This window comes from Bipolaris zeicola, assembly GCF_000523435.1.
Source record: "Bipolaris zeicola 26-R-13 unplaced genomic scaffold scaffold_11, whole genome shotgun sequence".
In the NCBI taxonomy this organism is placed as follows: domain Eukaryota; kingdom Fungi; phylum Ascomycota; class Dothideomycetes; order Pleosporales; family Pleosporaceae; genus Bipolaris; species Bipolaris zeicola.
The window spans coordinates 162,197-183,166 of record NW_006912060.1 but is presented as its reverse complement, the minus strand read 5'-3'; the positions used below and the strand labels follow the sequence as shown (position 1 = coordinate 183,166).

The 20,970-nt window shown below is 50.0% G+C and overlaps 9 protein-coding genes across 9 annotated transcripts; 6 read left to right on the top strand and 3 right to left on the bottom strand.

Annotated features, from left to right (window-relative positions):
- Positions 1-104: 104 nt before the first annotated feature.
- COCCADRAFT_33074 (uncharacterized protein) lies at positions 105-1,677 on the top strand (the record flags this gene model as incomplete). Its single annotated transcript, XM_007709761.1, has 7 exons — positions 105-124; positions 191-280; positions 330-362; positions 413-607; positions 657-758; positions 867-1,551; positions 1,600-1,677. The coding sequence occupies 7 exons, from the start codon at positions 105-107 to the stop codon at positions 1,675-1,677; spliced, it is 1,203 nt and encodes a 400-aa protein (XP_007707951.1).
- An 807-nt stretch (positions 1,678-2,484) lies between these two features.
- COCCADRAFT_1416 (uncharacterized protein) lies at positions 2,485-3,883 on the top strand (the record flags this gene model as incomplete). The annotated part of the gene is made up of 3 exons (XM_007709719.1): positions 2,485-2,719; positions 2,812-3,273; positions 3,327-3,883. 3 exons carry the CDS (start codon positions 2,485-2,487, stop codon positions 3,881-3,883), a joined length of 1,254 nt encoding a protein of 417 aa, XP_007707909.1.
- An 817-nt stretch (positions 3,884-4,700) lies between these two features.
- COCCADRAFT_22729 (uncharacterized protein) lies at positions 4,701-5,697 on the bottom strand (the record flags this gene model as incomplete). The annotated part of the gene is made up of 3 exons (XM_007709743.1): positions 4,701-5,148; positions 5,210-5,223; positions 5,290-5,697. The coding sequence occupies 3 exons, from the start codon at positions 5,695-5,697 to the stop codon at positions 4,701-4,703; spliced, it is 870 nt and encodes a 289-aa protein (XP_007707933.1).
- A 1,677-nt stretch (positions 5,698-7,374) lies between these two features.
- On the bottom strand, positions 7,375-8,997 carry COCCADRAFT_33071 (uncharacterized protein; the record flags this gene model as incomplete). The annotated part of the gene is made up of 1 exon (XM_007709760.1): positions 7,375-8,997. The coding sequence occupies one exon, from the start codon at positions 8,995-8,997 to the stop codon at positions 7,375-7,377; it is 1,623 nt and encodes a 540-aa protein (XP_007707950.1).
- Positions 8,998-10,135: 1,138 nt separating this feature from the next.
- Positions 10,136-11,147, top strand: COCCADRAFT_22727 (uncharacterized protein; the record flags this gene model as incomplete). The annotated part of the gene is made up of 4 exons (XM_007709742.1): positions 10,136-10,139; positions 10,288-10,312; positions 10,657-10,862; positions 10,915-11,147. The coding sequence occupies 4 exons, from the start codon at positions 10,136-10,138 to the stop codon at positions 11,145-11,147; spliced, it is 468 nt and encodes a 155-aa protein (XP_007707932.1).
- A 1,017-nt stretch (positions 11,148-12,164) lies between these two features.
- On the top strand, positions 12,165-12,896 carry COCCADRAFT_1412 (uncharacterized protein; the record flags this gene model as incomplete). Its single annotated transcript, XM_007709718.1, has 1 exon — positions 12,165-12,896. The coding sequence occupies one exon, from the start codon at positions 12,165-12,167 to the stop codon at positions 12,894-12,896; it is 732 nt and encodes a 243-aa protein (XP_007707908.1).
- A 1,151-nt stretch (positions 12,897-14,047) lies between these two features.
- Positions 14,048-15,015, bottom strand: COCCADRAFT_33068 (uncharacterized protein; the record flags this gene model as incomplete). Its single annotated transcript, XM_007709759.1, has 2 exons — positions 14,048-14,880; positions 14,943-15,015. The coding sequence occupies 2 exons, from the start codon at positions 15,013-15,015 to the stop codon at positions 14,048-14,050; spliced, it is 906 nt and encodes a 301-aa protein (XP_007707949.1).
- Positions 15,016-15,676: 661 nt separating this feature from the next.
- On the top strand, positions 15,677-17,370 carry COCCADRAFT_33067 (uncharacterized protein; the record flags this gene model as incomplete). The annotated part of the gene is made up of 2 exons (XM_007709758.1): positions 15,677-16,151; positions 16,208-17,370. The coding sequence occupies 2 exons, from the start codon at positions 15,677-15,679 to the stop codon at positions 17,368-17,370; spliced, it is 1,638 nt and encodes a 545-aa protein (XP_007707948.1).
- Positions 17,371-18,289: 919 nt separating this feature from the next.
- Positions 18,290-20,620, top strand: COCCADRAFT_1409 (uncharacterized protein; the record flags this gene model as incomplete). The annotated part of the gene is made up of 2 exons (XM_007709717.1): positions 18,290-19,830; positions 19,894-20,620. 2 exons carry the CDS (start codon positions 18,290-18,292, stop codon positions 20,618-20,620), a joined length of 2,268 nt encoding a protein of 755 aa, XP_007707907.1.
- Between the last annotated feature and the right edge of the window lie 350 nt (positions 20,621-20,970).

The following is a 20,970-nucleotide window of genomic DNA, read 5'->3' as shown; positions in this document are numbered from 1 at the left end:
CCTAAACGCCCCGCAGCTACTAACAAGTAGTCAACAGACGCCATCTCCAGTTCTGCTTCTGTTCCTTCTTCCCAATTCACTATTCAGATCATCAGACAATAATCATGGTTGTGCGGTCGCGTCAGTACGGTGTTCTTCTTATTAATTGTCTCTTTTGTGTTGCGATCACAGCTGATTGACTTCTCCATAGTGAACTTAATTCCGGACTTGATCATAGGCTCTGGGGCCTCGATCATGATCAGTCTGTGCGGTTACTTGGCTTGTATGATGAAGGGAGAGCGTAAGGAGCTTTGGAGGCATGGATCACAATTTACTAATATTCGAACTAGCATCATGACCCGCTACCTTAGGATACAACAAGAGTTTGTGAAAATCGTGACTTTACATCAATACACGCCGCTAATATTATCAGCATTGAAGTACGCAAGAAAAGAATCTTTGGTGATTCATGGGAAGAAATCGATGAAGAGAGATTGACCACGGCTCTCCTAACACCGTTTTACGATGAATTTGGAGAACTGGAAGCTCAAGCTGAAGAAGATCAGCAAAGGATGGATAATGATCCCACGCTTCAGTGGCTCAAAGCACAGCTGATCATTGCTGACGAGTATATTTATACACGAATCATGTATGGGTTGATAGCTGATCATCTATAGAAAACTAAACTCTGTTGCCACGGCGTGTTCCGAACTGGAATTATGTCTCCCTTTGACATCGCTTATCCTTTCAAGACTACCGCGCGAGCTTCGCGATCAGATGTGCGTTATTAACTCTCGTAACCGCAGATTGACCATTACAAGGTCTTTTATGAGAATTAGCAAAGTGGAATTATCAAGGAAACTCTGCTGACCGTTTTGTGCTCATAGCTACGATCTTCTTTGGGGTGACGAGCATGCCGAACGTCTCGATGAGGCTCTTTCAATAACCCCTGATGCACTCAAGATATCTGAACAACCCATCCTTGATTTGCCACATCTTTCTGTACCACCATTCGCTAATTCCAAATTCGTGGGCATCGAGTTTGCATCTGAGGCTGCAACGAGGTACTTTAGGGCCATAACAGTCGCTGAAATCGATTACCGGTGTGTTCGAGCTCACATCAATCGTAACCGCTTCGGGCCCATGTGCTTTCCCATCAAAGAGATTATCAGCAGGCTTACCATAAGTGTTTACGAAAACTCACTCTACGGGTTGGGGATGTCAGGATTCGCGAAAACGGCTCTGGAAGACAGTCTCGATAGCCTTCTCATGCTCAAGAGCAATCGACATTTAAAGGTTAAAATCTATTTACCCTGGCGCATACAATACAAAAAGAGCCTGTTCCAGGTTCTCGAAACTATCAGACCATTTTCTGCTACTTTCAGAAACGCCAACATGGACGTCAGGGTACTAGGCTACGATTTCTTCAATCCAATCAAAGATGACAGTGAATGGATCTTCTCAGAGCAGCTGAATTATTACTTCGATGGTACACCGGAAGAGTGGCTGGAGATGAAAATCAAAGAGGTCAAAGAGATAGCAGATGCAAGGCAAAGGAAAGCTTGCAAAGGCGTTCGTAACTCATGCTCGATTGAGAAATGGCGCTAATCACGAAGGCAGATATTGCGGGCCATGCGGGTGAACCTTGAGTTCTTCAATAAAGAGAGTCGGCATAATGAAGCCACCGAGGCCACCTGATACTATCACGATCCCTACTAGCCTGCGTTATATGTATGTCGATCGTGGGATTTTGTTCGGTGGCTGACTCGTGCAATACCTGTGTTGCGGGAATTGGGTGCCATTAGGAGGGGAGCACTGTCGCATGTTCAGGCTTTTGACACTTGGCAGGATTCCGAATTGATACTTAGTTGGGCCTCTTTTATAGATATATTTTTATATTTTTATCGTTTCAAACTCTTGAATGTGCTTGCATAAGCTTGCACAGTGTACTTCTCAGAGATATACTTTGGCCTTGAGAGGGTATAATATATATTAATGACCAGGAACAGTTTTCTGCTCCACGGTATCACGGGCCCAAATAAATATCCCGGCACCTGTAAGCCCTGGCTATGCACGGAAGAAAAATGCGGCAAGGCTTAGCCCTTAACAAAGATTGGCTATTTCTGTGGTGTTGACGACGGCCCTTAGCGGCACTGCTAAACCCGAGGCGGACGCATGTCTCCAGTTACGTCATAGGCAAGTCGGAGGACGCGCGCACGCCTCCACTAAACCCCGTCTCCAACACAGTACAACAGGGTTTGGTGTGCATCCGAGCCGAAAATGCGCCATAAGATAAGTCGTGCTTCGCGTGCTGTCGTACGCTGAATACATCTCCAACTTTTGTTTCTGCCTCGGAAAGCGTCCTTGGCCATCCTGCAGCGGAAACCGGACGTGACCAACGCAGAACTGGGCAAGCCTCACGAATATTAGTGGAGCTGCAACAATCCTGGACTGACCGGAGCGCCTGATGCGAACGCTTTTTCAAGCAACACCAACCACGACGATATGGCGCAGCAATTCCTTGCCGACCGCAATGGCTGGCTGTCCTTTAGGAGCAGCACGCCGCTGCTCTACATTACCGCTGAAGATGCTGAGTTTGATGTCCAGACCATGAAGGCATGGCGTGACGAGGGCTTTGTTGTCGAATACATTCCCATGGGCAATGGCGGGAAGCAATATGTGCAGACGCTCCATAAGTTGGGCGAGAACATGAGTATTGGAGAGCGTTACGCTATCGTAGGTATACGACCCTTTATTAGTCTTGCGCATTGGAAACGACCACTGCCTGCTAGTCGCAGCCTGAGAAAACATTCGCTGACAGTAAATTCTCAGCTTTTGGAGATGCAGCTGCTGTGTGCTTAGACATCTTTTCGGAGCCCAGAGCCGCGACCTCGAAACTCTGTTCCCTCATCGCTTACTACCCGACTTCAATTCCCGACACACGACATCGCTTCACCTCCTCTTTTCGCGTCCTCGTACACCTAGCAGAGGGTGCATCCGGAAATGAGTGCACAGTGGGCGTGGTGCGCCGTCCAGAAGTCCTCGGCATTCAGGGCAAGCGGAAAACGGTGCAGAAGCGCGTCACACCTGGCATTGGCGTTGGAGGCTTGCAGGACAAGATTTTGTATCCTTGCTTCACGTACGAAGGCGTAGATGCTGGATTTGCCGAACATGATTTGCCCGAATACGACGCCGTCGCCGATGCGCTTGCATGGAGCCGGAGTTTGAGCACAGTAAGAAAAGGCTTCAGCGCTGAAGTTGACTTGGAACGAGTACTGGAACAGAACGAAGAGCGTGGGTCCTTCCTTCAGCAAATTTCCCGTAACAACAGTCTAACAAACAAACAGAAAAATTTCATGGCAAGGCAGTCGACAAGCTTTTAGAAACCTATACCCGAAGCCCAAGGCCCTCTATAAACTTTACACCAACGATGACGGGCGGCATCGGTATGTCCGACCTTAAACGCTTTTATCGTGACTACTTCCTGAGAAGCTGTCCGCCATCCCTCCATATGCGCCTCATCTCGCGCACTATAGGTGTGGACCGTATTGTTGATGAAATTTACTTTAACTTCAAACACACCTGCCAGATGCCCTGGATCCTACCAGGCGTCCCTCCTACAAACGAAAAAGTCGAAATCGTTGTCATAAGCATTGTTGGCTTCCGTGCTGGCAAGATATGGAGCGAGAGACTGTATTGGGATCAGGCTAGTGTGCTCTTCCAAGTTGGATTGCTGGATCCAGAAGAGGTCCCGAAGGATTTCAAGGGCAAGGCTAAGAGTGACGATGATGACGAAGGTGACAAGGGAGGGCTTGAGATGCTGCCTGTTAGTGGCAGTGAGGCCGCGAGAAAGGTTATGGACGTTGAGAGTGAGGAGTTTAATGATATGATTGATGATTGGTAGGTGTTCTAGAGCATCATGGGAAGAGGAAGCGTGGAGATGTATTAAATTTTCTGTTCATATGTTCGTTTCTTTTGCTTTGCTATTATCCTTATTCATCTTTTAAACAACCTTGAAATGCATGTAATACTCCCTAGTATCTTCTCCGATTTTAAATACATTGCTCAAGGACCTAAGGAAGTGTCGGGACTATCAGAAAACTTATTATGAAATGTGAGGTCATACTTTTCGGATAACGCGGCTGGCCACCAAACCCGCTCTACTGGGAGTTCCACCACATCAGATATCGGACCTCTTCTCTCATTTACACTTGCTACATGAATCTTAACTCTTGAAAATTATTCCACATACGACCATCGGCGAAATACTGCACCGGATCCCGTTCGTTCTCCACACGTTAAGTCTTCGACCGGCGGACTAGTAGTTAGGTGGGTGACCACTAGCGAATCCCCGCTGTTGTATGTTTTTTGTTGTCATTGCACATTTTTTTTTCTTTCAAGAGACGACTCAAAGGGGAAGGTGTTGAATTCGGAGGCGTAGGGCTCGGTTCGAGACGGTGTTCGTGCGTGGCTTCAAGAGCATCCGCGAGAACTTTACTATTGGATACGAATCAAACATTCATGCCTAGTCTAGAAAATCAATGATATTAACGTCCTAGCTACAAAAGCCCCAATTTCTCAAATGAATGTGATCTAAGTGCGTCGTCTAAGTACAAAGGAAAACTCTAAACAAACTCAATTGTGTGATGGTATAGATACAAGCGCACACCAAGCCGTGCCGAAGCCGCCAAATTTGGCATTGTCAAATCCAACCATCACATTCAGTTCCATGCGATGACTTCAGTAAAGTTCTTCTGCTCAACCCTTCCATCCGGCTTCTGCAGCTGCTTGGCCTCGGCGTTAAAGCAAAGCCCCGTAGCACCCGTGTCGCAAACGGGCACCGTCTCACGAGTCTCCATGTTGCAATAGATGCCTTCGAACAGAGAGACAAAGTCTGGGCCGCGCGAAGTGTTGCTGGCACAGAGCTCAGTCGCATTGTGGCCGGGCTCGGAGCTAATGACGAGTCTGTGGTCCACGATTGTAGGCTCATCGCGTTTGAAGATGGATCCGCCTTCGGGAGTGTAGGCGCGGAAGGCTGGGTAGCGGCAGTAGTCGGCTGGGCGGGAGCCTTGGGTTTTCTTGTTGGTGAAGTCGATCCAGTGGATCATTAGCATGCCGGCTTTGAAGTTGTTGGTGTGGTCGTTGTCGATCCAGGTGCATTTGGGTTTGCTGTGTTGTTCAAATGTTAGTTTGATGATTTCGTTATTGTATTTGAGTGGTGGGTGCTTACTAGCTGCCATCGACCTAAGTTGCTTGTTAGCATGCGGAAAGAAAGGTAGAGTTGGAGATGTGGTGGGAGAAAAGACTTACTGCGACGTTACCGTAGTACCAGTTCAAACCGCAGAAGGCGCCCCAGTCGCCGATCCAACCGTACTTTGCACCATCTACGAAGGTAGTTGTGGCATATGGGATGCAGATTGCGTCGTTAGTGGCTTGGATCTGGACAAACATGGCTTGCTGGTTGTTAGATTGTTGAACGCCAAAGTCAGCGAAGCCGCCACTGCCAATGTAGCCGCCGCTTCGAGAACCGATAAGTTGCTGGTTCTCGTTGTAAATACGAACTGCTTGGATGCTTCCGTCGGCACCGCTGAGATCGGGACCGTTCAGGGCTGCTGCAACGCGGACGTTGCAGACATTTGGGTTGGGGTTTTGAAAAGAGGAAGCAAAGAAGCCGAAAACGCCGAGGACGTTGGCTACTACACCGAGGACTTGAGCCATTGTTAATGAAGAGGGTTGAGTTAAGGAGTTGTTGACAAGTAGATGGTGTTTGATGGTTGATGCTGTGGAATGAAGTGGCACTGTTGACCTTATATAGACATTGGACAAGAGCAATCGAGCTATCTGCATGCATCGGATTCTGAAGCCCTTGGAATCTGTCAATCTCACTTCTCGATACATTCTACATTAAGGTCTTGTTGACAAAGTTCTGTTCTATGTTTACACTTTCATGGGTCGTCATGACAAACATGCGTGCCTGTCAATCTAACAGTCAGACTCTCCATGTCCATAAAACACTCAAGTCATCATGAAAGCTATAATCCGGCAGTTCAAGAAGCCACCAATATACAATGCCCACCTCGCTAGCCGATGTTGTCGCAAAAAGACCCTTCGAAGTCCTTCAGCCTCACAGTATGACACCGCCTTTACAGGTCACAAGTACCAAGTCAAAGTAAGGTTTGCTCTTGGCTACATGTTTAATAAGCATTCAGCTCTTGGTAGTGGTAGAGAAAATCATATCGATGTAAGATACCAGATCATGTAATCCAAGTCTTGGCCTTGGCTCTCGTAATACCCCTGTCTCTTCAACTTTGTCAGCGTCAGGACAAGCTGATGCCATTTTAAGCCGTTATTTGATCTGATCAAGATATATCTTGGCAAAAGCCAAAGAACAGTATACAAAAGATGGTTGATGCGACTGCGAAAAAAAAACAGTTATAGTTTTTGCGCAGAATCGTCGACACTCGCGATATGTTTGACCCTACCTCGTTGTGGACTATTCAACCCTACTTTGCTCACAGAAGACCACGGATATGAAGTCCCTCATTGCAATCATTGCAATCATCGTGTTGGGTTCCCTACCAGCACCAGTCGTGGCGGGACTTGGCGTGAGTCTCTTCCTCATTCTACACAGCAACTCAAAACGAGAACTGACAATAGATAGACAGATTTGCGGAACCTGATATCAGCATTGCTACGTACATGATGGTCGTATTTGCACATGCTCTCTAAGAAAAGTACGCCGTTCCTGTACAACTCAATACAGGGCTTCGACTGAATGTAATACTCATCTTGCGACAGTGTACTCGAGACGCCAACCTCTGCGTTTTGGTGTATTCCAACTACTCGCCAATTTGTAGTTGTACATAAGACGTTGCTTTTAGAAATCGTTAAGTTTGTTGAGTATGCAGTCCGGGAGGAAAGTTTATGCGTGTTTGTTTTTTCGATCTGCGGATAAGTAGATCTTGAGATTGGCTATGCTATTATAATGAGTGCAAATGTTTGTGCGCTATTGTTTAAAGCTGAAATTTTAATTCGTGATGCAAGCATGCAAGATCGTGTTCAATACTTTACTAGCACATGCCATTCACTCATACCGCAAGCTATGCGGAAGAGAAACGAAACTATATCGTTATCAGCTGAGAGAAATGAACCACAAAGTTTCTGATTGAAGTCTATATTTCATTTTACCCAATAAACGACCGTGTTCCAAAACTTCATATAAAGACTGTTCCAGCAGCGTAGGGAGTAGGAAAGAAACTCAGTTTGGTCTATAACAGGTCTAGCTAATGAGCAATCAGGAATCGCAAAATCCAACAGATTACCAGGATAACTTAAGGCTCATCCCAGAAGTTCCGAAATAAAACATCAAAAGATTTGAGACAAAATCAGTCGAGTTTATTCATGTTGTGACGTTATGCCAGTTTCGAGTTTCGGTGATGATGGGGAAAGTGATCGTGGGCGCTGTGATGCGCTAGTGCCAGCACCAGCATGCTCGGCTTCTTCACCGATTTGAAGTTGATCTCGTGAAGTAGTTGGCTCCGTACCGTAGAAAGAGGATGCACGGTTGATTGAATTGCGGGATAGGCGATTGTAAGCATGGCTTCGTGCAGCAATGCTTCGAACAGCACCTCCGGTTGCGGTCGAGTCAATGGATCTCCGGGCCTCGGCTCTGTTTCGCTGAATTTGTGACCAGTCATGAACAACGTTGTCAATGGAAAGAGGACGGGGTGGCAATGACCTGCGATGATCCCGGTGTAGGGTCTCGGCGAGGATATGACGCGGTACAGAGGAGATGCTCGCACCGTCAACAAGGGTATCAGCTTCCGAAATATGCGTTTCACTCATGCTTAGCGGACGACCGTTGAGTGTATGATCACTTGCCCTATGAAAATCGTAATCCTCGTAGGGGTATAATTCGCCCCCTATATATGCCAGGATAGAATGGCGTCGAGGGGATGGGGCACCGTCGCTATCGGTCATTCCAGGAGGAGCTATATGAGCCGTAACATCAGAGAAGCGAGTTTTGAAATCGGTGAGTTGCTTACGGCCCCATGAAATTCGCTTCTGGGGATGCAAAGCCCGTAGGGCTTGAGGGTCCAAGGTTTTCAGTGAAGCCAGTGCATCCGCAGCAGTGACTGACGAGGTGCATACATCAAGCGCAGCTAAATCAAAGTTGGTGTCGATCTCCTCTGGTGATTCCGCATGTTCCTCACGAGAGGATGGTGCTATTTCAATTGTAGGAGAAGCGCTGATCGGCGCGCATGCCAGATCCTTATGATGACTTTCGTACTTTGAGCTGTCCTTCCTCGAAAACCATTTGCCCAGGTTGAAGGGGATATTTCGCGACTTGAAGAATCTCGTGCTGACTTTTTGCTTAATATCGGAAAGCATCTGCCGACCCTCGGCTAAAGGGTTCTTCTTGTCCTTGTATCGACCAATACTATGAACTGTTGTCTGCAAGGTATTGTCGTCAAAGGTCGTTGTAGGCATTCGGGAACTTCTGCCGGACCTGGAGCGGATAGAAGTCTCCCGTGATGGACCGGCCGATGTCACTTCTGGAATGACTGTGAGAACAGGAGAGAGCGTCGCGATTGGAGTAGAAGCTCGTATCATATGGATCAAAGTGGCACGGAACTCATTTTCGATGGGATCTGGCTCTAGACTCATGGTAGACAGAAGGGATAGTCGTGTGGCGTTGGCGTTTCCAGAAGACAACAACAAGCGGTTGCACCTTTTGCAGTAGACATCGCGAACATGGGTAAAATCATTCGAGATTCTGACGTGTACCCGGAGCGATTTGTGGTAATGATGGCAACTTGGGCATACTCCACTGATTTCGAATGCCCAATTTCCATTGGGTGGCCTGAGTGCACTTCCGGTAGAGGAGTTCGTGTCCTGCCTAGCGAGTTCAGGCATAGGGAGTATCGCGTCTGAAGAGCCAGTATCATGAGTGGTGCCGACACATGTGTTTGCAGAAGGCAGAGAGGTCATCGTTGGAGAGCCAAGACCAATGGACATGATGGCTAAGCGGTATGTCCACTTCCGTGATAGTATTCAGAAGAGACCTTCAATGGATGCATGAGTTGATCCAGTCAGAAAGAAAAAGTGGTAAAATCCTGGGTTGCCAACAACGAAGGGCCTTAGATTGAGTTGAATGTACGTCTAGAAACAAGGCCAGTAAAAACAAAATGGGTGATCCAAGGGTAGGGGGAGACTGGCAAATAGCTGTGGGAACCGGTTCGGTGGGTGTTCTGAAGAATTCAATAAGTAGTCTGGCATACCCTGCAACCACCACTATCGATGGTCTTGCCTACATTCAGGCCGGGACGCCTCGAGGGTGAATTGTTGGGGCTAGATGTGGCGCAGTCGCATGGGTAAGCTCCAACTCGCAGAGATTGGCAGGGGCCGAAGCCACACATGACACAATGAGGAAGTTCTGAACAAGAGCAACTGGATAATGCTCTTGGGTTCATGACCAGAAAAAACTCCCAAGATTGATGGTTGAGGTCAGAAGGACAGATTTTTCAAGCCCGGCCGTGCAAGTGAAGTGCGATGGCAAGCCATAGCTTGCGGACAGAGAAGAGTGAGTTGGGGGCCACGAACTGGAGGTAGTACAAACTGCACCACCTCAGAGGCGCTTGTCGCGCGACAGCGGGATGTGGCTGGAGAATGTCAGCCTGGCTATGCAGGCAACAATATTGGCCATGACGTGAATTTGCTCACATGGCTAGTCTCGTGCCTTGATCTACTGTTTTGTGTTGTAAGTTGAGATGGATCAAATGCTGTGAGCGCATTGCTAGGCAGCACCATCAGGTCGTTTTGCACAGCCCACTACTGAACTGAACAAGCAACAGAGCGAGAAAGAGCGGTGAGGTGACATCCTGGACAGAAGGTCATAGAAAATAGTGTTCAATTCATACAACCCGTACGATTCGGGAGCAAATTTAAGTGGCCCTCAAAAGTGTAGTCCAACACAAGGGCTTACATGCAATAACTGGAGAGATGGTGTCGAATGGGCTAGTGTCGGAACGGGACTAGCTTGGCGCACGTGCCGTCGTCTTGGCTCCCACTCGCTTGCTGGTGAATTTGATGATTTTCGATAACCCACTCGACAGAGCATCGACAACACCACATCGACGTACGACAAGCCGCCATCATGTGTGAGTATGCCCTGCTTACTTGAAAGTCCCTTGATCATTGCGACTGTACCCGTGTGTCGAGCGAAAATCATTCCGCTCGCGCAGAGGGCAGGGTCGCAGTGCTGAAGGGCCCGACACGCATAGTACAGACATGCTGACAATCGCACAGCGCTCGTCTCCGGAGAGAAGTCTAAGTATGTCAAGACACCAACCCGAGAGTTCACGCATCGTTCGTCGCTTCCGTCTTGTCGCAATGCCCGCTCCGATCTCAGCTACCCGTTATATCAACCCGCCTCCCTAGTCCAAAGTCGTGCAAGAGCCAGTGAGAAGAGCAACGATAGAACCTGGTGTGCAGGATGTGTTCGATAGGATAGTAAGGATCTGGCTGGAAGAGATGGACTAAATTAGGCATGCTAGCTGGACTGGACAGGCGGATTGCGATAGCTGGTGGCTGTGAGAATGGAATCGCGCACACACATATGGGCGACGTCGACTTCGACTCGTTTTCGCACAGTTAGAGCAATGCTGACTTGGACAGCTTCCAATACATCATCCGTTTGTTGAACACGAACGTCGATGGCAAGCAGAAGGTCATGTACGCCTTGACCAAGATCACTGGTGTCGGTCGCCGTTACTCCAACTTGGTCTGCAAGAAGGCCGATGTCGATCTCAACAAGCGTGCCGGTGACCTCACCTCCGAAGAGCTTGAGCGCATCGTCACCATCATCCAGAACCCTCTCCAGTGTACGCAGTGGCCAATGTTATCTCCATTGCACTATCGCTGACACACATATAGACAAGATTCCTTCCTGGTTCCTCAACAGGCAGCGCGATATCGTCGATGGCAAGAACAGCCAGATCCTCGCCAACGGTGTTGCCTCCAAGCTCCGTGAAGACCTTGAGCGCCTGAAGAAGATCCGTGCTCACCGTGGTCTCCGTCACTACTGGGGCCTCCGTGTCCGTGGTCAGCACTCCAAGACCACCGGTCGCCGCGGCCGAACCGTCGGTGTCTCCAAGAAGAAGGGATAAATGTTTTCGCTTGCGCTGGGCAGCTGGGGCTGGGACATGCCTTTACGAAATGGGTGGTGCACTTACGGTGTTTATCAAACGGCTTTCATTGGCTTTCACGTTTACACTTCATGCGGCAATGCACGATATGGGGTGAAATGATGCGCCACGGTTAGGGTTGGCCGAATACAGCCTGTACCAAAATCACACATTCAAATTTCGACTTGTTCCAACGAATGACTTGACGTTTTTTACTACCGACAGATCCTATGCTTTTCTGCATCACGATGGTTGCTTTGCGGCGCTCGGCCCGCTCAGTTGTTGACAAATGAAGGCCATCGTCGGCAGTGTAGCCATACTATGTCCACCACGTCACACAACACTTATGCTTATCAAGTCCATCGTGGTGCATCGTTGTCCTCCCAGAATGGGTCTTTTTTAAAAATCAAGGAAGGAGTCGCGACTATGTGTTGCTCGTATCCAGAAATGTTACTCCACTGTATGATGAAATGTGGTCGCAGGCTACTAATGAGATATCGACAGCATTGCGAACAGCATTACCGTAGCGGGTACACTTGAAACAAAGAAGCAGTAAGTCCTAGGCTCGTGATACCTTTCTCGATCCCTGTACCTTGGTGTTCATCGATTCATGGCGATTGGAGGACTAACCGCCAAGTGTGGAGTGCGCTGTCTCCCATGCATGGTGCACCAACCCGTCGCAGCTCTCGGCTTACGCAGTGTTATGATATTCCACCCACTAACTCCATCCCCTCCCCCGCCATGTGCGTCTCGTCCGAAAAACGGTCCTCTGAAGCACTGCAGCCTCGTCTGGTTACAAACGTTGTGGCGTGGTCACAGATTCGTGGTGCAGGGCCAGCGAGCCGGGTGGATGCATGTACGAGGGAACTATGATTGATATAAGCCTTAGTGAGGGATGAGTAGCCTACCTTGATAGTTTATATACCAGTGGTCCTTTCGATTCTTTGTTTTTTCTATGATTGCCACATAGACGGATTTTCGCGCCCTAGCCGCTACAATATGGCGACTGTTGCCGTTGCACCGCAGACCCCCTCCTCCCCGAAAGTACGGATACGATCTCAGTCATTCGACTCGCCATTTCTCCGCATCAGCGTCACGCCCGTCGAAGAATCATCATTTTCAAAGTCGACCGGGGCACTGGAGACACTGGCGGGCTACGATGACATGGAGGAGAGCGTTGCAGCGGGAGTGTTCAGGTCTGCGAGTACGCTGCCTCTACTGAAGACCAAGATGAGCGACGAATCGATGCTGTCAGAAGCATCGAGTGCCAGCTCTTCGTCCGTCACCACGTCTTCAACCAGCTCAGAGAGCAGCATGGAACTCGACGACGAAGACGACGAGTCAATTGCGTCGGAAGACGACGACGAAGAAGAACAAGAACACGAACACGAACAACAGCATCATCATCATTATCATCACCAGCACCAGCACCAGCGACCCCATTCTTTGACATTTACTCAAAACACTACAAACACCACCTCCTCCTCGGAAAAGGACAAGGACACGGCGCTGAGCCCCCTGTCCCCCTTTCTGTACCAAGATACCAGCTGTCCCATGTACTCGCCGTGGCTCGTCTGCGCAGTCCTCGACATGCACGACGTGCACCGGTTGGACTGGACGTCAATTGCGGACCCGATTGAACGGGTGTGGGGCGTACGGACTAGCAGCGCCGATGTACTCGGTATCTTGAGTGACAACGGGCGGGTGATGCGGCGGCGCTGGTGGGACTGAGATTCGTTGTCCTTGGGTATACTTGTCCTCTTTTTTTTTAATCCTTCTTCCTTTTGTCTTTTACGTCATTGATTGTCCACTTCGTGGTTCTCTTTCATTTGTTATGATTTATGAACTTGCATGGGTTGGGTTATGGACTTTTCCTTTGTCTCTTTTGTTTTTATGGGTTTGCTCTAGGAACGGTAGTTACGACGTTACGACACATTGTGACACATATGCAGAATTGAAGTGAGAGAGATTAAAAAAAAGGTTATCAGGGGGGGGGCGTTGCGTTAACATTGCAGATTGCGGAGTTGGATTTTGGGATAGCATTTATAGGATTCTTTTGTAACAAGAATATTGAGTACTATGCAATTCTTCAATTTGGTGGTTCTCACCTGCAGACTTCACCTTGAGTACAGGAGATGATTTTGGGAAAAAGGGATGGACAGAATATTCACTCTCAGCCCCCACACTGTCTGTCTACGTGGGGGATGACGAGCTGAGAAGCATGCGGGATGGAGGGGGTGAGGAACAGTTGTCCCACGACGAGTGGTTTCTTGGCCCCATGCAATCAATCCTGGTTGCGGGTATTACTGCATTAGTTCGGGATGAGAGGGTGGTCAAACGGAGACCCGTCTGTTGTACAGAATGTACCAATCGTGGGGGCACATGGCGTTATGCGAGGATGTAACGAGACAGAAAACATGTGATAGAACAAATTTATGTATATTGGATTGCTCTATTATCGTGGATTTAACCAATGAATGAATTGCAGCCATCCAAGCCATCATTTTCTCATCATGCAAACTTTCGATACACGAGGGCTAGAACAGCATGTGAAAGAGTCACGTGCGCACTGTGCGGTGCTTACCGCTGTGCCGCAAAGGCCCGACTGCGGCAGAACCCGTGCACGGAAGCTGTGTATGGTTCGGGGTATGTGCTCGCATGACTATGTTGCAGAGTGAGGCAAGCAAAGGAGCGGTGGAGTATGTTTGCCATGTTGCCCTTGCAGACCGTATAAGTCCATGCATTTTACTCCAGAGGCACCATACGAAAGGGCCCACCGTCCCTTACGCAGGCTATTTCCTCTTCTGGCAGTGGAATACCAGCACGTGAGAGCGAGAGCAACACGCGACGCGTGCTGAAAAGACGTGTCTCCACTCACTCGATCAATCATCAGCGCCAACCGCCATTTCAAGCACTTCGACGTTGCCCCTTCCTTTTGTTTGGCCCTCGATCAGCTCGTTAAGACCCTTGAACGCACCGGGCTCGATGAGGCCCACTGCCTCCCACTCTGCGCCCACGGTGTCTTGGCTCTCGACCTTTTCCATGAGGCCGAGTATAGCATCCTTGACGGTGCCTACTGTGCCCTTGTCTTCGGCACCCGCTTGGGCCTTTGGCGCAGTCTTGATGCTCTGTTTGAGGACAGAAGTTGGACACGTAATGCGCAGCTTCATTTGCATGCGAGCGACGGGTATTGGCTGATGAGCAATGAGCGCCTTCATGGCAAACAGGGCTTGCGATTTGGCCGACTTGTTGGTGACGACGCCAGTCCACTTTGGTAGCTCCTTTGCCTTTGCCTTTTCGTCACCATCTTCCTTGGCCTCGCCCTTTTCCTTTTCACTCTGCTGCGACGCTGCAGCAGAACTCAGCTGATCCAGCGCCTTCTCAATCATGCCTGTCGTGTACACGCGCTTCGTCTTGGGATCCACCAGCTTTCCGGATACGATATCGATGACCTCATTCTTGGTTCTCTCGAGCTCGGCATTGCGCTCCTTCTCGCCTACTTGCAGCTCACCGTGGTCAAGTATATCTATGATGATTTCCTCGAGCGACTTCTTGGGAAAGGCTTTTTCGAGATCGGTCTTGGGGGCGACTTGACCCTTGGAGACGTTGAGGAAGACGTTTTCGATTTGCAGGACGTTGGAAAGATCCTTTTCGACCTTGTTGCGCCACTCGAGGACTTTGTTCTTGTAGCACGCGATTTCGAAGCGCTTCTTGCCTGCGGCGTGTAAGTGGAATGCAGAATCAGAATAGGCAGAGGGCTTGGCGGGGTCTTCGCACCCTTCTTCATGCGCACCAGCGACACGTTGGTCAGCTTGATCTGGTTCGACGGTTTGATGATCCCGACAGGCATGTTGGCGATCTATGGGGGCTCTGTGGGGGTAAGTTGTGGTCGAGGTGCTGGTGCCGGGCGCGCGATATAAAAGTTGGATGGCATTTTTGGTGGGGGCATTGCCCGCAGCGGATGACATAGCACCAGCCGGTTCACTCAGAATGATTCAAAGGGCGCTAGGCCAGATGGGGCACATGCAGGTCCCGCGGTACTCTGCTGCACTTGCACGCCTAGTCGAGCTCTCTAGCTGCTCCAGCTGTCGGGCGCAGGCGCTTCGCAGAGAACGCGCCCCCAACACCTGCAGCAGAACAAACGGTGACGGTCTTGTTCCTGACGTGTCGGCCAGGGCCGTCTGGAGTCCCGTCCTCACACATGGGCCGGTCAGTTATCGTGAAACGCTAAGCCCATGTGATGCTCGAGCTTGGACGCGCCAGCCTCTCTGATAAGCTTCGGGGGTGCGCGTCATGGTCCGTTGCCTGGACAAGCGGCTCCTCCGCACGAGCTATCCCACACCTCCATCTCACCTCCTCCTTCTTAACCTTCCCTCACCCTCTCTCACTCCACATTCCATCCCCCTCTCCCCCAATCCATCATCAGCTGCTTCTTCCATCACTGGTAGAAGCTCTTCTTATTCTGCAATCACATATAGCTACGGCTCTGGAAGCTTAGCATACCCGCCACCATGAAGGTAGCCACCTCGGCGCTGCTCGTTGGAGCGGCCGCTGCTGTTGCGCCACAGCAGCAGCAGGTCCTCAAGTTCCCCAGCTCCTTCAGCGAGCTCAAGGAATCTTCGTGGGCCAAGGGCATGCACAACCTCGAGGAAAGCCTCAAGTCGCTCACCGGCGAGGCGCGCGCCGTCTGGGACGAGGTCGCCATGATGTTCCCTGAGAGCTTCGAGAAGGCCGCCTTCTTCTCCCAGCCCAAGCCACACACTCGCAAGCCCGACAGCGAGTGGGACCACATCATCAAGGGCGCTGACATCCAGAGCGTCTGGGTTGAGAACAAGAACGGCGAGAAGGAGCGCGAGATCGACGGCAAGCTCGAGCAGTACAGCTTGAGGGCCAAGAAGGTCGACCCCAGCGTTCTCGGCGTCGACAAGGTCAAGCAGTACTCTGGTTACCTCGACGATGAGGAGGAGGACAAGCACCTGTTCTACTGTGAGTACCCCAATGAACACCCGCCATCGCCACTTCGTGTATCTAATGCATCGCAGGGTTCTTTGAGTCGCGCAATGACCCCAAGAACGACCCCGTTGTCCTCTGGCTCAATGGCGGACCCGGCTGCTCCTCGCTGACCGGTCTGTTCATGGAGCTCGGTCCCGCATCCATCACCAAGGACCAGAAGATCAAGAACAACCCATACTCGTGGAACAGCAATGCTTCCGTCATCTTCCTCGACCAGCCCGTCAACGTCGGATACTCATACTCGAGCGGCTCAGTTAGCAACACTGTTGCTGCTGGCAAGGACATCTACGCCCTGCTCACCCTCTTCTTCAAGCAGTTCCCTGAGTACTCCCACCAGAGCTTCCACATCTCTGGTGAGTCATATGCTGGTCACTACATCCCTGTCTTTGCCTCCGAGATTCTTTCCCACAAGAAGCGCAACATCAACCTTCAGTCCGTTCTCATCGGTAACGGTCTGACTGATGGTCTTACTCAGTACGAGTACTACCGTCCCATGGCCTGCGGTGAGGGTGGCTGGCCTGCCGTCCTTGACGAGTCTCAGTGCCAGGCTATGGACAACGCCTACCCCCGCTGCGCCAGCCTCATTGAGAACTGCTACAACTCTGAGTCTGTCTGGTCCTGTGTTCCTGCTTCCATCTACTGCAACAACGCCATGATTGGTCCCTACCAGCGCACTGGCCAGAACGTCTACGATGTTCGCAAGCCATGCGGCAGCAACTCGCTCTGCTACGATGAGCTTGACTGGATTCAGGGCTACCTCAACAAGAAGGAGGTCATGAAGGCCGTCGGTGCTGAGGTCTCTGGCTACGAATCTTGCAACTTCGACATCAACCGCAACTTCTTGCTCCAGGGTGACTGGATGAAGCCATTCCACCGCGTTGTTCCTGGTATCCTTGCCGAGATCCCTGTCCTCATCTATGCCGGTGATGCTGACTACATCTGCAACTGGCTTGGTAACAAGGCCTGGACTGAGGCTCTTGAGTGGCCCGGTGCTAAGGACTACAACAAGGCCGAGATGAAGGACTTCAAGATTGACGGTGATGGCAAGACTGTTGGCCAGGTCAAGTCCAGCGGTAACTTCACCTTCTTGAAGCTTCACGCTGGTGGCCACATGGTCCCCTACGACCAACCCGAGGCCTCTCTTGAGATGCTCAACAGGTGGTTGGGCGGTGAGTTCTGGAAGTCATCTTAGGTGCTTCCACATGAAATAGTATTAGGATGAAATTGTTATGATTGGATGTGGACATGTGGCGAGCGGAACAGTTCCCGTTTTGTATTTTGTAGTCATGTCCTTAATAAATGAAAGAAATAATCCAATTATGTGCCACTTTGATCCCAAGCGCCCACCATACAGTGAAGTCTATGTAGTACCAGGCAATGGAAACGTGCTGCATTATGGTTCATCGCTACTGCCGGCATAACGTAGTGCACGGACCTTTGTTGCAGACAAGCTCAACTCTACTACGTACTTCGCATACCATCATCTCTACTCTATCTACGGCCTGTCCGTGCCTACAACACCCCTCAAACATTGCGCTTCTATGATTTTAATACTGTATTTCTCTCATGAACAATTTCGATCCTTGTAGTCTAACTTCATTTGAGGCAATGTATCGAACTGCATTGTACCAACTTCCCATGGGATTTGCCGATACGACCTCATCCAATGCTGCCACACACGGCTTGTAGTTATTCGGCAGTTTTTTCTTTGTATACAAGTAGCCTAAGTCTAGAAATACAGGAGCTGTAGGAACTAACAAATTATTCCCCTGACCACGTGCAGTACCCCACCTCTTAGAAAGGGACGGCTCGGCTCAAGTCAAGAGGTCGCAGCGATTGAGCGCGTGGTGGCGTTTTCGGGCGCTTACCATCCATGGAAGGCTGCAACAGAAAACCTCAGCTGGACAGATACTGACAAGAATTAGCTAGACCAACGGCTGCCTCGTTAATTCAAGTCCAGCCGCACCTTGGCGCCGGCATTTGATGAATCAAGTAGCGGACTTTATCTCCCCTGCTTTACAACCACTGGATATTGAGAATTGACTTTTATTACCGAATAAAACGAGAAGCATTCGTTCTGCTTTTCAAAGCCAGTCTTACAGGTAACTCCAATGGATGTTGAATCGCTTCCTGCTTCTAGCGACGACCAAGTCAGCTATCCTAGTCAAATTCGTCAGTGGATAGATGTATGCAACTCATCACATGGCGATATCTGCGTCCCCAAACCGATATCACAACAACCCCCAGACGACGTACCTCAATGGCTCATCGATACCCATGACCAGTGCATTGTGCCCGGAGTCTCCGCGAATCATTACTTGGCCTTAAGCTATACCTGGCCAGAAACCCGCGATTCCTCTACACCAGCACCACGCAGTTTACTCCTTGACGCCGCGAGCGTAGCAGACCTCCAAACGCCTGGATGCTTTTCCAGCTCCGCTATCTCAGAGCTCCTACCGGGAGTGATCAGACACGCTATGAGCGTAACGGCTGCATTAGGCGAACGATATCTCTGGGTCGACCGACTTTGCATTGTGCAAAACGATGCAGGGACACTCGATCAAGTCACAAGGATGGATAAGATATACGCAGGAGCGTATCTCACCATCATTGCTGCAGCACCGGATGTCATGTACCGAAGCAATCAATTATCAGAATGGCCTCGCTTTAACATCTTGTTCAAACAATCAAATTCTTCTGGCCTCAGCGAAGATCAAGTCGTCCGTGCCATGGACTATCGGTATCAGACTTTGAGAGCATCTCGGTGGGCGACAAGAGGATGGACATTCCAGGAGCAGATACTTTGTAAAAGGGCCGTTGTATTTACCGAGAAAGGAATCTTTTGGGATTGCCAGTGTTGCATGTGGGACGGCGCGGACCTCAAGCCAGGTCAGGACCACGAAACCATCTCAGTCTCCACGGACATGGGCAAGCGATTTACGACCCGATGGTGGCCCGATTTCAGCTTCTACGTGGATCTGATCTGTCCGTACAACGGCCGAGAGTTCTCTTATCCCCAAGATGCACTATTAGGCTTTTCGGGTGTCTTGAGCGCCTTGTCGCGATCGTTTCCTGGAAAATTTATATCGGGTGTACCGAACATATTTCTTGACCATGTTCTGCTATGGCAGCCATTTGAGACTGCAGATCGGCGTGTAGATCGAGGTAATTCATCAAGCACATTCGGAGGCGTGTCCAGCCTTCCATCGTGGGCATGGTGCGGATGGCAGTGTTTCGTGGATCCAATGAGTCTTCGCTCTGGCCTAGCCTACATGAACGAAGACCAAATGCGAAATCGAGCTCGCAGCTGGCAAACACAAAACTTGATAGAGTGGCGTGCGTCTAACGATCTAGTACAGTCGGAACTGATGTCGGATCCGCCCATTTTTGATGAGCATGTTAAGCTCTCAGGTTCATCTGACGCACTTCCAGAAGAGTGGGAATCCCACTACGAACTCGGCACAGAAGCTCCGAGTTATAGCCATGCAACAGATCGAAAGTTACTCTTCAGACACCCCATACCACTATCACTCGATGCCTCACGGCAACCCGAACTCTGCACAACATCCTACCTAACCTTCGAAACCACCTCCGCCATGTTCCTCCCCGCCACCATCCTACGACCTCTCAAGTCCCAAGAGATGGTTAGCTGGTGAGTTTCATGTATCAACTGTATGTGAGACATAGACTGACCTCGTACCTACGAATCCGCCAGGGGCGACGTCAAGGTCTCCGTCTTCGAAGACCGCATGTTCGCCCTCGGTCCCCGCGATAACAAAGTCCCTCCCGTCATCGTTCTCAAACAGCCAAACGGCATGTTCGCCGGCCTCATCCGCCACATGAACAATGATCGCATGAACCCCAATCTCCCCGTCGAACTCGTCGCCATATCAACCGGCAGCGCCAACGCGCTGGACCTCGAATTTTCATTTGAATGGAACGTCTTCGCCGACCTAGAAAGCTATTACACATATGGAAACGTCTGTAAAATCATACCGTTTGCCTCGCCGCCCCTCACCGCGCAGCAGAAACGTGCGCTGCTATTCGATACGTCAATGGCATTTGGTGAGGAAGCAGCAAAGGATGATAGTAATAGTGCTCTCGCCCTGGAACTCAACGCTATAGAAAATGAAATCAACGACCAGGTATATTTGGAAATGGAAAGGCATGAGGAGAGGCTGGCAAAGCTTAATGCGACGCAAGAGTATCGGACGCGGTATGAGCAGAAGATTTGGTTCAATGTTCGGAAGAAGGTGCTTGGAGAGCGGAAGCAGAAGAAGAATATGGGAGAGGAGGGTCCCGGTGGTGCGGTGTGTCAGTTCTATAATGTTCTTTGGATTCAGCGCAAGGAGGGGGTCGCGTATAGAGTCGCGTGTGGTTGGGTGCCGAAGTATGTTTGGGAGGCGCATGCTAAGGGGCCTGTGAAGGTTGTGTTGGGTTGAGTGCTTGTTGTAAGTTGTAAGAGAGAACGAAACGTCACTAAATCCATAAAAATATGCTTATAGCAAAGACTCTCATGGTGATTTCTTGCATGTTACATTGTTTTGTACGACGGTGCCAAACCCATGACACACATGTCTTATTCCCCCCTTTTTTTTAAATCCAAATCTGCCCCGTCCGCTAGATATATACACTGCATAATCCAGCGCGAGAACACCCAAATGGCAGCAAGGTTTCCATCCCAATACAGATACACAAAGCAAGCGCATTTGCATCATGCAAAATTGCTGCAAAACACCCCATCCCCCCCAAAAAAGAGAATGTCAAAGCAAGCCATGGAGGCACCCATGAA